The 13,101-nt window shown below is 47.0% G+C and overlaps 1 protein-coding gene across 1 annotated transcript in view; it reads right to left on the minus strand.

Annotated features, from left to right (window-relative positions):
* Nucleotides 1–8,274: 8,274 nt before the first annotated feature.
* The window catches only part of LLGL2 (LLGL scribble cell polarity complex component 2), a 54,892-nt gene continuing 50,065 nt past the window's right edge, over nucleotides 8,275–13,101 (minus strand). Inside the window, exons 21-26 of the mRNA XM_032792916.2 lie at nucleotides 12,522–12,675; nucleotides 11,613–11,653; nucleotides 11,093–11,140; nucleotides 10,296–10,338; nucleotides 9,536–9,597; nucleotides 8,275–8,363 (exon numbers count right to left, since the gene is read on the minus strand). Of these exons, the coding sequence (XP_032648807.1) occupies nucleotides 8,356–8,363; nucleotides 9,536–9,597; nucleotides 10,296–10,338; nucleotides 11,093–11,140; nucleotides 11,613–11,653; nucleotides 12,522–12,675 (356 nt within the window). The 3' untranslated portion in view covers nucleotides 8,275–8,355. The remainder of the gene's footprint in view (nucleotides 8,364–9,535; nucleotides 9,598–10,295; nucleotides 10,339–11,092; nucleotides 11,141–11,612; nucleotides 11,654–12,521; nucleotides 12,676–13,101) is intronic.

Raw genomic sequence — 13,101 nt, forward strand, 5'->3', positions numbered from 1 at the left:
AAGCCCAATATTTGAATGTGGAGAAGACACTCAAACCATGGAACACTGGTGAAACACTGTCCTCTAATACCCTTCTGCAGAAGGGCATCCCTGATTCATTCTGTGTCACCGAAAGCCAAGTGGATGACAAACTTGGACATCGACATTTAATGTGTTTTATTTTTAAGTTGCCATATGAAAGCAGCAGCCTATGCACAAACACCACCCACAACTATTAGCTGTGCAAACACCAGTGATGCTTAATGTGTCACAAGCTATTGATATTACCAACAAGCTGTGGGTGGGAGTGAGAAGAGACCATGAGGAGCCCTGTACATTCATTCACGATTTCTTTACACACGCTAGAAGGAATGGAGACATTTGGTGTGGCTGCCCTTTCTGAAAGCAGGGTGCAGCTATGGAACGTAGCCCATAGAAGGCTGGCAGATTGCACTCACAGGGTCCTACAGCGGATCTGTCAGCAGCAGAGCCTCCTGGGTGTGAGCACTATACCAAGGGATGTATGTGAGCGCATGCAACTGTAAGCTGCTCAGGGCAGAGACCTTGCCTTATACGCACAGTCCCTAGTACAATGAGGGCCTTGTGACAGATCATTCTCCATTAGGGTGGTTACACAGCACGAAAAGTACACACTCTGGACAGTTGTGCTGCAGAATAGCACTACAGGAGCCTGATATGGAAATTCTGCATATCAAGGGAAAGAAAACAAATGCCTTGCCTAGGAAAGAGTCCAGAACCAATGTTTGTAGAATAGCCCGTGGGTAACTCCACTGTATCAATTGTCAGGGGAGCACTGTGACACAGAGGTCCTTTGGTGCTAACTGGCAAAGGGGGCACTATTCTTTCCAAGCAACTCCCACCTCAGACCTGACAAACTCACCACACCTAACACACTGCTTTCATGATGTTTATCCGTACAGGGTAACTTGTAAGGTCCCTGCTGAAAGCTTGGAACTTATCAATACTCATAATCATTGCAAGATGGGTGAACAGGTATTACCTAAGGAATAAGTTAATATTGAAAATTCTGCCTTTATGGTCTTGAAGTGAAAGTGAGTCACCAGAGAATGATGTGTCTGGGTGATAGCCCATTCAAGTGGAAGGGAGTTGTCACCCCTCTCTGGCTAGCAATTATGCAACATATTGCTCCACTTTGCACCACTCCAGAAAAGTCAATAGAAAACCATCAAACACAAACATCAAAACCACTTGGAAGTGGGGTGGGGGGGGGGGGGGGGAGACAGACAGCGAAGGGAGTGCCTGTCTGTGAATAAAGACGAAAGACTGATTTAGCATATCACAGGGTGGAGAAAGACACACTGCATCCATTCACTGAAGAGGGACTTTGATGAACAGGGGTGCTTCATGAAAGACCAGCAAGCACTGCAAAAGACTGAACTCTGTGGGATGAGAAAGAATCTACTTTATTAGCTAGGAAATGTAACATCAATCAGCATAGGCCTGCCTTTGTATTTTATAATTGGTTTGTGTGTAATCGTTTGTTTCCGTCACTTGTTTCCTTTTGAATCTCTACTCGTTCTAAAATAAATTGTTGTTGTTTTACTATAATTGATTTCTCGTGCTGTGAGAGATACAGGAGTAGTGGGGTAAGATAAAACCGGGAGACACAGTTCCTCTGAGAACAAAAGCTGGAATTTCTGAGGGTATCCAGTGATCAGGGGCTGGACACGTGGAAGGGACTTGTAGCTAGGGTCCATCTCTTTGCAAACTTCAGGGCAAAGGCACGGCTGGTGTAGCCCAGAGAAGAGTGAGTGGCTGACTGGCTGGTGGTGTTAGGGAGGTAACACTCAGCTGGCACAGATTTCCTCATGCTGAAGTCAGGTCACAACTAAGACCATGTCTACACTAGCACTTATGTCAGCAAAAGTTTTGTTGTTTAGGTGTGAAAAACACACATACCACTGAGCACCACAAATTTTGCCAGCATAGGCGCTCATATGCACAGTGCTGGGTTGGTGAGAGACGTTCTCCTGTGGACATAAAACAGCTCAACAAGCAGCGGTAGCTACGTCCACAGGAGAGCACTCGCCCATCGGCATAACAGCGATATGAATGCTGTTACAGCAGCACTGCTGTAAGCTTGTAAGTATAGACATTGCCAAAGTGACTCAGTTCTGAGTGCCCTGGAGAAGCAACACAGCCCCTCATTTCTGATCATGGCCTCTGGCTGGTACAGCAGTAGCAACAGAAGTGATAGAGCGGCTGAGATAGAACCAGCTCATAGGTGGGCCTTGCTAGACAAGCCTACAGTGGGCAGGAGAGTTTCTTTATAGCCCCTCAGTGAACAGGCAACAGCTAGGATCAGTCTCAGGAAAACTCCTGTGGCTTACTGTTCTACACCCTAATGCCCCGTTACTGTATAGCGCTCAAATCCTTGCCTGCTGGAATCACAAGCAAGAGAGCAGCAGCCCCCACGGTGATCTGGAGAGCAGGTATCCATGCTGCTCTCTGCCTTCTTCCTTTACCAGCAGCTCCTCTTCTGCAGGAGAACAAAGCAGCTCTCACCCTTGTTCTGTACCCAAACAGGTCTCACCCAGTCTCCTGTACCCTTGCGTCTTGAGAGGCCATTTACTCTGCTCTCCAGCCCAGTCCCCTGGCTCAGACTTCCAGCACCATCCTCAGAGGAATGGCGAGGGAGGTAATGGGAAAGGGCCCTGGCTCTCACAGCCCATTAGGGTTCAGCTTTCCTCCCCAGCTCCTATAACTTGCTGTTGGAACGGTGTGCAAAAACTGTGGGGAGGGACACACCATCCTGGCTGCTTCTCTGCTCCCTTTCCTAGCTGGTGCAGAGGTCCCATTAAACTGCTCCCTCTGCTCCCCTCCGTGGCTGTGTGCAGCGTTCTCTGGTGGGGCCTGAGGAGATTAGCTGGGATATGATCTCCTCCTTCCCTGAGCCAGACATTTCCCAGGACAGGTAGCAAGACACTTCACGTTTAGAAACGGTAAATGCCATCAATTCCTCTGCCTAAAGCAGCAGAGGATTTCAGTGCAAAACGAGGAGCTGCTGCTGAGCTAACCTACCTCTGGAATAGCAGGGGAAGCACCTGTACAGTTTTCTCAGCCTGCTAGTACTCAGAAAAGGAAGTGAAACAGACCAAAACACAGAAGTTACACTGATTAGGTGCAAAATATTGCCAGATAAAGTTTTTCCCCCCCCTGTGCTTTTTGGCATCTAAAGGAGTTACAGGGCAGATAAGAAAAAAGCTTTCAGACAAATGTGATCTGAGTTGACAGCATCCTTCTGGGAGCATACCAAATATATCAGAGAAGAAGGGGACACAGTGGAGTTATTTGCCATTTATCCCCCTATATTCAGCCATAGGCAGGCAGTTGGAGTCTTGCACCACTGAGCTCTTATTCATATCTCCGTTCAGCAACGTTCTTCCCCAATGCACTAACTAATGCAGTGCAAGCAAACAGACCTTCCTCTCTTGCAGTGGAAGCTGATGGATTATGAAAGCGTTTGAAAGGGGCTCTAAATATTTTATTACTATAAAGAAAGTTCAAAAATTTTCCATCTCATCAACATCTGTCCATGCAAAGCTAATAAATTCACTATTTGTCCTTGCACCCTGAAGGCCAAATTCAGCTGCTTTGTCGTGGGGAGGGCTGGGCATTTTTCCTACGTGGTTATGGGGAAAGAATGAGGTTTGCAGGGCAAAGATTGTCAGTAGATGCCACTTTCACTGTAGTAAGTTGGGGATGGGGTTAAGAGTTCAGAATGAACTCTTGTATAATATGTCAAAACCTCAACCAACACGATAACAATCTCACCATTCACTATGTGTCATCCGAAGAGAGTGTTGCTCCATCACAGAAAACATCAATGTAAGTTTCCACATGCTGACCTATAAGCCAAGAAGGCAACAGCTCTATAAACGAAATCCAGGAGCCATGACTGCATAGAAATGGGCCACAGCTAATCAGATCTAATAGTAACTGGCTCTGTGTTAGCTAGGAATTACTGACCACCTTCCCTATCAGATACTACAGGAAGAGCCTCAGACCAGCAGGGCGTTCTTGCACATAACATTATCACCGCAAGCCAGGGACATAGGTGGAAAAAAAAAAAAAGTTACCTTTTTCGTAATTGGTATTCTTTGAGATCTGTTGCTCATGTCCATTCAAGTTAGGTGTGTGCGCCCCACCACATACACCGATACCATAAGTTTCTCCCTCAGTGGTATCCATAGGGGACCAGCTGTGGCGCCCTTTGGAGTGGCACGCATATGCCATGGTATAAGGGGAGCTTGCGGCTCGCCCCCACCCTCAGTTCCTTCTTGCCAGAAACTCTGACAGTGGGAAAGGAGGGCACATTGTGGAATGGACATGAGCAACACATCTCGAAGAACACCAGTTTCCAGAAAAAGGTAACTTTTCCTCTTCAAGTGCTTGCTCATGTCCATTCACATTAGGTGATTCCCAAGTAGTGCCACCGGAAGTAGGTAGAAGTTCAAGGACATGAAGTCTGTAACACAGCTCTGCCGAACCCAGAGTCATCTCTGGCCTGCTGGGTGATGACGTAGTGTGCCATGAACGCGTGCACCGAAGACCATGTTACGTCCCTGCAAATATCCGGAATATTAGGCCATGGGCCAGGAAGGCCACTGAGGACGCTTGAGCTCCAGTTAAGTTGACTTTCACAATAGGCAACGGTTGGACCCGAACAGACCCAGATGCAGGAGGTAATCTAGTTGAAGATCCTTTGAGAGGACACTGGAAGACCTTTCACCCTATCTGCTGTCGTGATGAAGAGTTAGGTTGACCTGCGAAAGGGCATGGTAAGTTCCAGATAGAATGCCAAAGTGTGCCTAACATTCAGGGCATGCAGCTGCCTCTCCTCAGCACTCGAGTCCTGTTTGGGACAGAAAACTGGAAGAAAAATGTCCTGATTGATGTGGAAAGAGGAGACTACCTTCAGCAGGAAGGTTGGATGGGCTCACAGGTGTACCTTTGTCCTTGTAGAACACTGTATATGGCAGCTCTGAGATCAGGGCTTTCAGCTTTGACACTTGTGTCACCAAAGCAATTGCTACAAGGAAAGGGGACAAGAGTCCATAGGCTCAACGAGGGGGCCTGTGAGTCTGGCGAGGACCAGATTGAGGTCCCATTGTGGGCCCGGGTTCCAACCCATGGGAAGAGCCTCTCAAGGCTCTTCAGGAACCTGACAGACATCTCGTGCGAGACCACCAATTTTTCCTGGACATTGAGTGAAAGGCCAAGATGGCCACTAGATGATCCTTGATGGAAGACAGGGCTAGGTCCTGGTTCTTCAGGTGGAGCAGATAGTCTAGATGGACTGCAGGGATGAATGCATCAGGGAAATGCTACGCTCCGATGCTCAATGGGAGAACCTTGCCTGTTTTGCCAGATACGTTGCTCTAGAGGAATGTTTTCTACTCTCCAGGTGGACCTGCTGTACCTCAATAGAGCAGGTCCATTCCTCTGAGTTCAGCCATGTAGCGTCCAAGCCGTGAGATGGAGGGAGGCGAGGTTTGTGCACGAGACTGCCATGATGCTACAAAAGGAGGTCTGGGCGACTGGGTAGCAATCAGAGGGCAGTTACTTTCAGGTCCATCAGTGTGCTGAACCAGTGTTGGCATGGCCACACTGGGGCGATCAAGAGACAGAGCACAAGTCGTCATGACCTTTGACAGGACCCTGCTGATCAATGCAATCAGCGGGAATGCGTACATCAGATCCCCCGACCACGACAGGAGAAAGATGTCAGAGGGGATGGTCTTGCTGAGACCCTGCAGGGAGCAGAACTGATGACACTTCCTGTTCCATCTGGTGGCAAACAAATCCACTCAGGGAGTTCCCCACTTTTGGAAGAGCATCTGGACCATCCCCAGATGGAGCGACCACCCATGGTAAGAGGAAAAAAGGACCTGCAGAGGTGATCTGCCAGTTTATTCCTCATGCCGGGGAGGTGGGCAGCCTCCAGATGGATCAAATGATGGATGCAGAAGCACTTCTTGACAGAGAGCTAACAAGCATGCTCCCCCTTGCCTGTTGATGTAGAACATCAAGGCTATGTTGTTCATCAGCACCCACACCACTCTGCCAGTCAGATGTGGCAGGAAGACTGATCAGACTGCGTTGAGCTCCTTGACATTTATGCGCAACCCCAGCTCCTCTGGGGACCACGTCCCTTGGGTCTGCATCTTGCCGAGGCTGGAGGCCTCCCAAGATGAACCTGACAGAGGGGATCCTACTGCTTGTACCTGCAAGACATGTCTTGGACTGTGTTCCTGTCATCCAAATAAATCTTGTTCTACTGGCTGGCTGAGAGTCATGGTGAATCGCAGGAAGCTGGGGGTGCAGGGCTTTGTCTCCCCCAACTACGTGACAGACCCCCTTTGGGCTTTGGGATCAGAAAGTAACAGGAGTAAAACCCCTAGCCCCTGTGGTGTAGAGGGACTTCCTCCACAGCTCCCGCAGTAGAAGGCCCTGCACCTGCTGCCGAAACAGGCTCTTGTGAGAGGGATCCCTGAAGAGGGATGCGGAGAGAGGAAGCAGAAAAACTGGAGGATATAATCCTAAGACACAGTACTGAGGATCCATCAGTCTGCAGTTAGAGGACAAGCATTCCAACTAGCTAACACACTAAGGGAACTATTTAACAACTTTAGTCACTATTTACAGGAGAAAAGTTCACACCGAACAGTTCTCGACAGGGAGGTTTGCCAAAGCAAAGGACGTTCCAGCATGGTCACTGTTGGTAAGAAGGAACTGAGGGTGGGAGGAGCCAGCAGTGCCCCTTACACTGTGCATACATGCGCCACTCCAGAGGGCACCAGAGCTGGTCCTCTACAGATACCACTGAGAAAAAAAACTTCCGGTACCAGTGCATGTGGCAGGCACACAAACCTAATGTGAATGGACATAAGCAAGCACTTGAAAAAGCTGAGTTACTGCTTCAAAACACAGGTGCTATGCAGCCCCCAGTACCAGGAAGTCTAAACAAGTCCAACTTCTCCTTCATAAGTCTTTTGAGTAGATTTGGAACAGTGGATCAACACATTCACCTCTTCCTTACCAATATCCATCCTCCAACAGAAGTGCAGGGGGGAAGAGATTAACGGCCTAGTAATGAAGACAAGAGATCAATTTTAGCTTGATAACACATGATTTGGGATGGAGAGGGAGGGAAAGATTTCTTACAAAAGTGTTTCTCCTGCTCAAAGCTTCTCCACAAAGCTCTCAGCTGGTTGGATGTACTGTACAGCCTCCCCTTCTCCTCCCCACCCCCTCATGCCCAAGCTAGCTTTCAGTACCAGCACTGGATAATCTCCAGGATTGTTTAATTATGCTATGAATTACTATGTGATAGAGTTAGAAGTGCTTCTAGATCAGATTTCTAGGGGTGGATTCATAAGCCCCTCCAATCTGTGGGTGAAGGAGGCAAGCGTGAAGGTGAAGGCTAACAGCTCCTCCCTCTAATCAGACACATGCACTGATTAGAATTGGTTCATCAGCAACACTGGCCTTTCATGTCAGTTTCTGAGCAGATGCTGGTGAGAGTCCCAATCCCTGAAGCTGCCCTGCTTCTACCATGCAAAGGAACGAGTCCCTGCTTTTGTCAAAGTAGCAGATACTGGAGCAGACCATGACCACAAAGTAATTGAGCGTTTTCATTTATTTCAAAAAAAGAGCAACTTAGTGTTGAGAGACAAATCAAGTTCGATTAAATTTCCTCCAATCTGAACAGCTACAAAAATAGATTCTACCCAAATTTGTAAAACCAGTTAACAGTACCGTCAAACAAAACCAAACCAGAATGCCTCATTCAAATACCAATTACAGCAGCCACAGGGATCTAAAATGATAGATATATTATTTCATTTGTTTTTTTTAAAAAGTACATTATTAAAATACGTTTCCATTAAAACAAAACACCCATACAATTTAAACAAATTGTACAAAAAATAATCTTAAACCACTCAGAGGTAACAGTGTGTTTATTAAAACTCTGCACCCAGGGCAGGAACATTTATAATTTAAAACCCAGCCCAGTAGAAAAAGAGAGAATTGTGCAAACATTAAAAATAGTTACAAAGACGTACACAGAGGTTTGTGGTGCATCAGAGCAGGCAGTCTGCTTCTGGCCTCCGTGCAAGGCAGACTCCAGGAGGAGGTGGTGGTTTCTGGTGAGGCACGAAGGGGAGAGGCAGAGGAGAGGCAGGCAGACACATGAGTGAGTTGCAGCTTTGTCTCCTGCTGTGCAGGGAGAAGTAGAGGCCTCCTCTCCATGGGACGGCTTTCCCAGTCAGTAGTGTTATGGCACTCAATCCAATGCCAGGAAGTCACAGCGGCTTTGCTGAGGTCTGATCATTCTGCTTAGGGCAAGAATATGTGGCACCATATTAGGATCATTCTGGACAGATAACTCCCCCTCACCAATTCAGGAACATATTGGGTAGAAGGTTTGTAGAGCTCATGCCAGTCTGATCTTTAATCTGGGGTTCACATCAATGCTCACAAGATCAACTCACATCCTTATGCAAATCCCAACAACAGGCCTTATGCCCTGGCTGCCAGACACTCCCTTAGAGAAGACAGGCAGCCTGCACATCCACGTCAGATAAGTGGGTTTATCCCTCTGGCTAGACATACATACTCTGTAAGGGGTTTTCCCCCCATGGCTGTGCTGAATGCAGCACAAGCAGCGATGCTGCAGCGTAGGCCTGCCATAGCTTAGCCTGCTCATGGTTTCTTGCAAAGAGATGGAGAGGGTAGTGACATGCAAAGGAGTTCTGCGTGCCCCAATGCTCCCAGCTAGAGAGCCCCTCTCTACTAGCAGGTCTCCCAAAAAGAGCCCACAGCAAATTTCAACAGCTTAAAATGCAAGACAGGGTTTTAGGAGGAACTTGTGTAACTCCATCCAGGACTGGGCAGCACTTGTTTGTTCAGCTGGCACCCAGGCTGCTCAAACACTGACAGACGTATCAGGCAGCCACTAGGCTCCCATCCAGTCAGATGAGGTGATCTGTAGAGCAGTTGAGACTCAACTTTTCCAGACTACCATACTCCTTTCAGGAGTCTGATATGTCACGTGTACCCCAAGTTTCATCTCAATTTATTTGCTTACAAAATCAGACAAATATACAAAAAAGTGTCACGGCACAATGCTATTTAAAAATGGCTGACTTTCTCCTTGCTACCATATAATTATAAAATAAATCAATTGGAATATAAATCTTGGACTTACATTTCAGTGTCTAGTATACAGAGCAGTATAAACAAGTCAATGTCTGTCTGAAGTTTTAGTTTGTACTGACTTTGCTAGTGCTTTTTATGTACCTGTTATAAACTAGGCCAATATCTAGAGGAGTTGATGTACCCCCTGGAAGACCTCTGCATAACCCCCGGGTACACGTTCCCCTGGTTGAGAACCGCCGCTGTAGAGTGCCATGTAAATGAAAAGCACCAGATTGTTAGGATTGCCGACCCTTCGCTTCTTGCCTCATGTTGCTGCACCAGACCTGGAAATACCCTTGGCTTCACTTACCTCCTCCATTACTTAGTCCATGTCCTACGTGAATTCTTCTTGAATTTCTCTCTCCATAGCTCCTGCAATGACAAGGGAGCAAAGTCCATCAGTGCAATGCAATCACTCTATCTGGATAGATACATGCAGGTGTGTCAGGCAGTCACCCATCCTCTCCGCAGATCCTTGGAAACCCTGGGTTTCCTACCCCACCAAGCACTAAAGTATTTTGCACCAATTGTAATGCCAGTCATTCATCTGCACTTCTGTAGCCCGTCACCTGAACAGCTCAAAGTGTTCTGTGGACAGGAGTTAAAGCCCAGCACCCATGAGGTAACTTATTGCCTATGTGTAGAGATAGGGAATTGGAGCAGAGAGATACATGTCCAAGTTACAGTCAGTGCAGAGCCAGGATTAGATCCCTAGAGTTCCTGTCCCAAGTCCCATCTTCAGTCACCTAAGCCCATGTGGCCTGCCCATAGCGTAATGTGGGTTGATTTGAACCTGTATGCGAGTACTCAGAGTCCTGCTCCTTTGGGATATGGAAATGTGATCGCTTCTGTTTCTCCAAGAGAAAGAGACAAAGGATTATTCATAAAAACTCAAGGGAGTTGTTCTTGCGTAGAACAAGTTTCAATTTGGACCAGTTTGCAACACACACATATGAGCAGTTGCCAGTGGTTCACTGCAACAATATCTGCCATTGTGCTGGATATTCTCCCCATTTTACCACCTTTACCAGCTCACCAGGGAGAAAGGAAGGTTGGTCACAGGTACTCACCTTCTCTCCCCCTCCAGGGTACTTTGGATCTCCTTCAGAACTTCTGGAAAGAAAACAGTTAAAGAGCAGTGAGAAGTGGGAGCAGATGTGCAAGATCCTCTGCTTGAATCAGTAAACGTTTACAGTGAGGTTGTTTTAAGAGCTTGATTGCACATGCTACTTTCACTGCATATCTTTTCAGAATGGCCTTTAAAACCTGTCTTCCTGCCTCCTCCATGACTGTCAGGCCTCTAAATAATATTACTGCCCCTTCTGCAGCACCAGCCTCTGACATAACTACAAAACTCTGATTAAGGGGCTGGCACATAGAAGTGTGTCTCCAGAAGAAATGCTGCCAGCACCAGCATGCTAGCAGTCCAGGAAAATAGCCCGTTCCAACTGGCCCTTCATTCTTGGGTACTGCTGGAAAGTGAAGTTCCTTGTGTATATTAGGGTTAGGCAACAATGGAAGCAGGTAGGCAGCTATACAGAGCTTTATCATCTCTTTTCCTTAGGACACTCCCACCCTCACCAATCCATGAAATAAAGCTGATATGGATCTCTGGAGGAGGGACTATCTTTCTGTTGCGCTTGTCCAGCACCAAGCCCAATGGGGTCTTAGTCCATTACTGAGGCTCCTAGGGGCTCAGTAATGCAAATAAATCATTTTATTCTAGCCTTATGTACTTTCTGGAGCTGCAACAGTCTGTTGTAACCAGGAGGATGAACAGTTCATGCCTCCACTACAGAAGGCTACACGTCACCCCCACCAACCGGCGCAGCTGCCCCTCCAGCAGCTCCAATTTTGTCTCACTCACTTTCATCATTGAGTAAGGCATGTTCCATCAACCTCCCAGACTTCCTCTCTGAAAGGCAGAAAACAGGTTGATGTCCAACAACTTTTCATGGGGGATAAAGGCAATATGTACTAGAACACTACAGTGATAGGCACTAGGGGAAACACCACAAATACAAAAAACGAGGTGGATACTTATTAAGCCCAGTTTGGCTTGTTCTAGAGACAGCATCACAGCAACATGCTCGTTAAATAGTCAAAGATTCCACACCTCACACCCACAAATCCCTTTTTTATAGCACGACTGGGCTTCCCTTTCTAAAAACAATCCAAGATCAGTCTGCTGTAGAACCTGAGGCATCCAGGTCACCTGAAGGTTCTGAGATGACTACTTCTAACGAAGAGAGAACAATCTCCCTCTTCCCAATACTACAGCTCCTCACTTCTTTTCTTTGAAGAAAATATGACCACCAATCGCAAAGGTTTAAAAAATGGTTTATACATATCACTAAGTTAAATAAATACATTTGTTGCCTGCTTACCATCATGTTCTCCGGGGTCACCAGAACTCCTGCCTGATTCCCTGGGGAAGAAGGTTCAAAAAGGTATCAGAGAGGCAAGTAGATTCTTGTACATAATACCTGGCAGATCAGACAAGGAAAGATTCCTCTGGGTCAGTCAGAGCACGCATGCTAATGCAGAGAGGTGTCCTGAGCAAGCAGCTGAGAGAAGCATTAGGATGATGGGTGACAGGGAAGGTCCCCATTGGCTAGAACTCCTCAGTTTTTCTTAAACACCCTCCTAGGTGATTTGCATCAAAACACATCACCTCTAGGGAAGATCTGCTTCCACAAGGAAGAACATCAGGATTCAAACTACAAAGCAACAGTCAGGTCTGCTACATAATAGACTGCAAACAAGTAATATGACAAAGTGCAAATGAGTGGAGAGGTGGAAGTTGCATGCAATGCCCTCAAAAGCTGTCACTCATAGAAAGTTGGTAGTGGGAAATGTAAGACAGCTGGTAGGGAACGGACCAGGGAGAAAGTTCCATTGCCTTATGGTAGAGCCCTGCAGCGGGACTGGAATCCTCCAAGTCCCGCAGCACCCACTGCCATAATAGAGGAGTAGGATTGAAGAATACCCCCGTGCAAGGCTCTACCTCATGGCAATCAGTTTGGAGTGATGTCAACAGTCTTCAAAGGAAGCCCTGTCCAGTCCTTTTTGGAAAGGAAGTGTTCTCTGGCTTCACAAGATAATGTATCACAGTGAGCTTGGAGGAGGAGAAGGGCAGACAAGACCATTTAGAACTCACATAGTATGGTCCTGTCTGGATCAAGTCAAGGATACTAGATTTAGAAGTAGACCACCCTTCAAACACAAGCCATAATGGAAACGCTAACAAGAGAGAGGCAAGCTGCTCCTACAGAGATCTTTTTAGCTAGTCCTACCTGGATTTCCTTGTAGCCTTCTCCATGCCAGATTTGTTGTGCAAGTAGTTGTTGCCTGTAATTTCTTGTGTATCCACCACACACCGGGGCTCAACCAACCATTTGGTAGACAGGGAGAATCTCTCAAACTCTGATGGTGAAATCAGATAAAAACCTAGAGGGGAAAATGTAAAGGGTATTTGCTTCATGAAAGAACGCATGTTCAAGAGCCAAAATCCAGAATCACAGCCTAAAAAGAAATGAGATCTAATTGTACTCTACTCTCCACAGAAAGGGCATCTTGTTTATATTTCCTCCAAACCAATGCACTGGGGCTTTGGAGAAGCATATTGCACCTGCCTCATTAAGGGGTCAAACCAGCAACTGACCAACTGATGATTGCTTTGTGCTCTTTTTAAAGCTGTGTGCCATGTGTCCGAGACCTGCAGTTTGAGAGTTCTTTCAGCTACAACCCTCAGGACAAGAGTCTGAGCAGCATCCATTCTTTCCACAGTTGCACTATGGGTTTGTTCCCTCCCTTCTGGAGATATGAAAGGGGAAAATGAGTGGCCTGGGAGGAGCTCTTCCACAGATGCCAGTT

The sequence above is a fragment of the Chelonoidis abingdonii genome, chromosome 13 (genome assembly GCF_003597395.2).
Source record: "Chelonoidis abingdonii isolate Lonesome George chromosome 13, CheloAbing_2.0, whole genome shotgun sequence".
NCBI classification, from domain to species: Eukaryota; Metazoa; Chordata; order Testudines; family Testudinidae; genus Chelonoidis; species Chelonoidis abingdonii.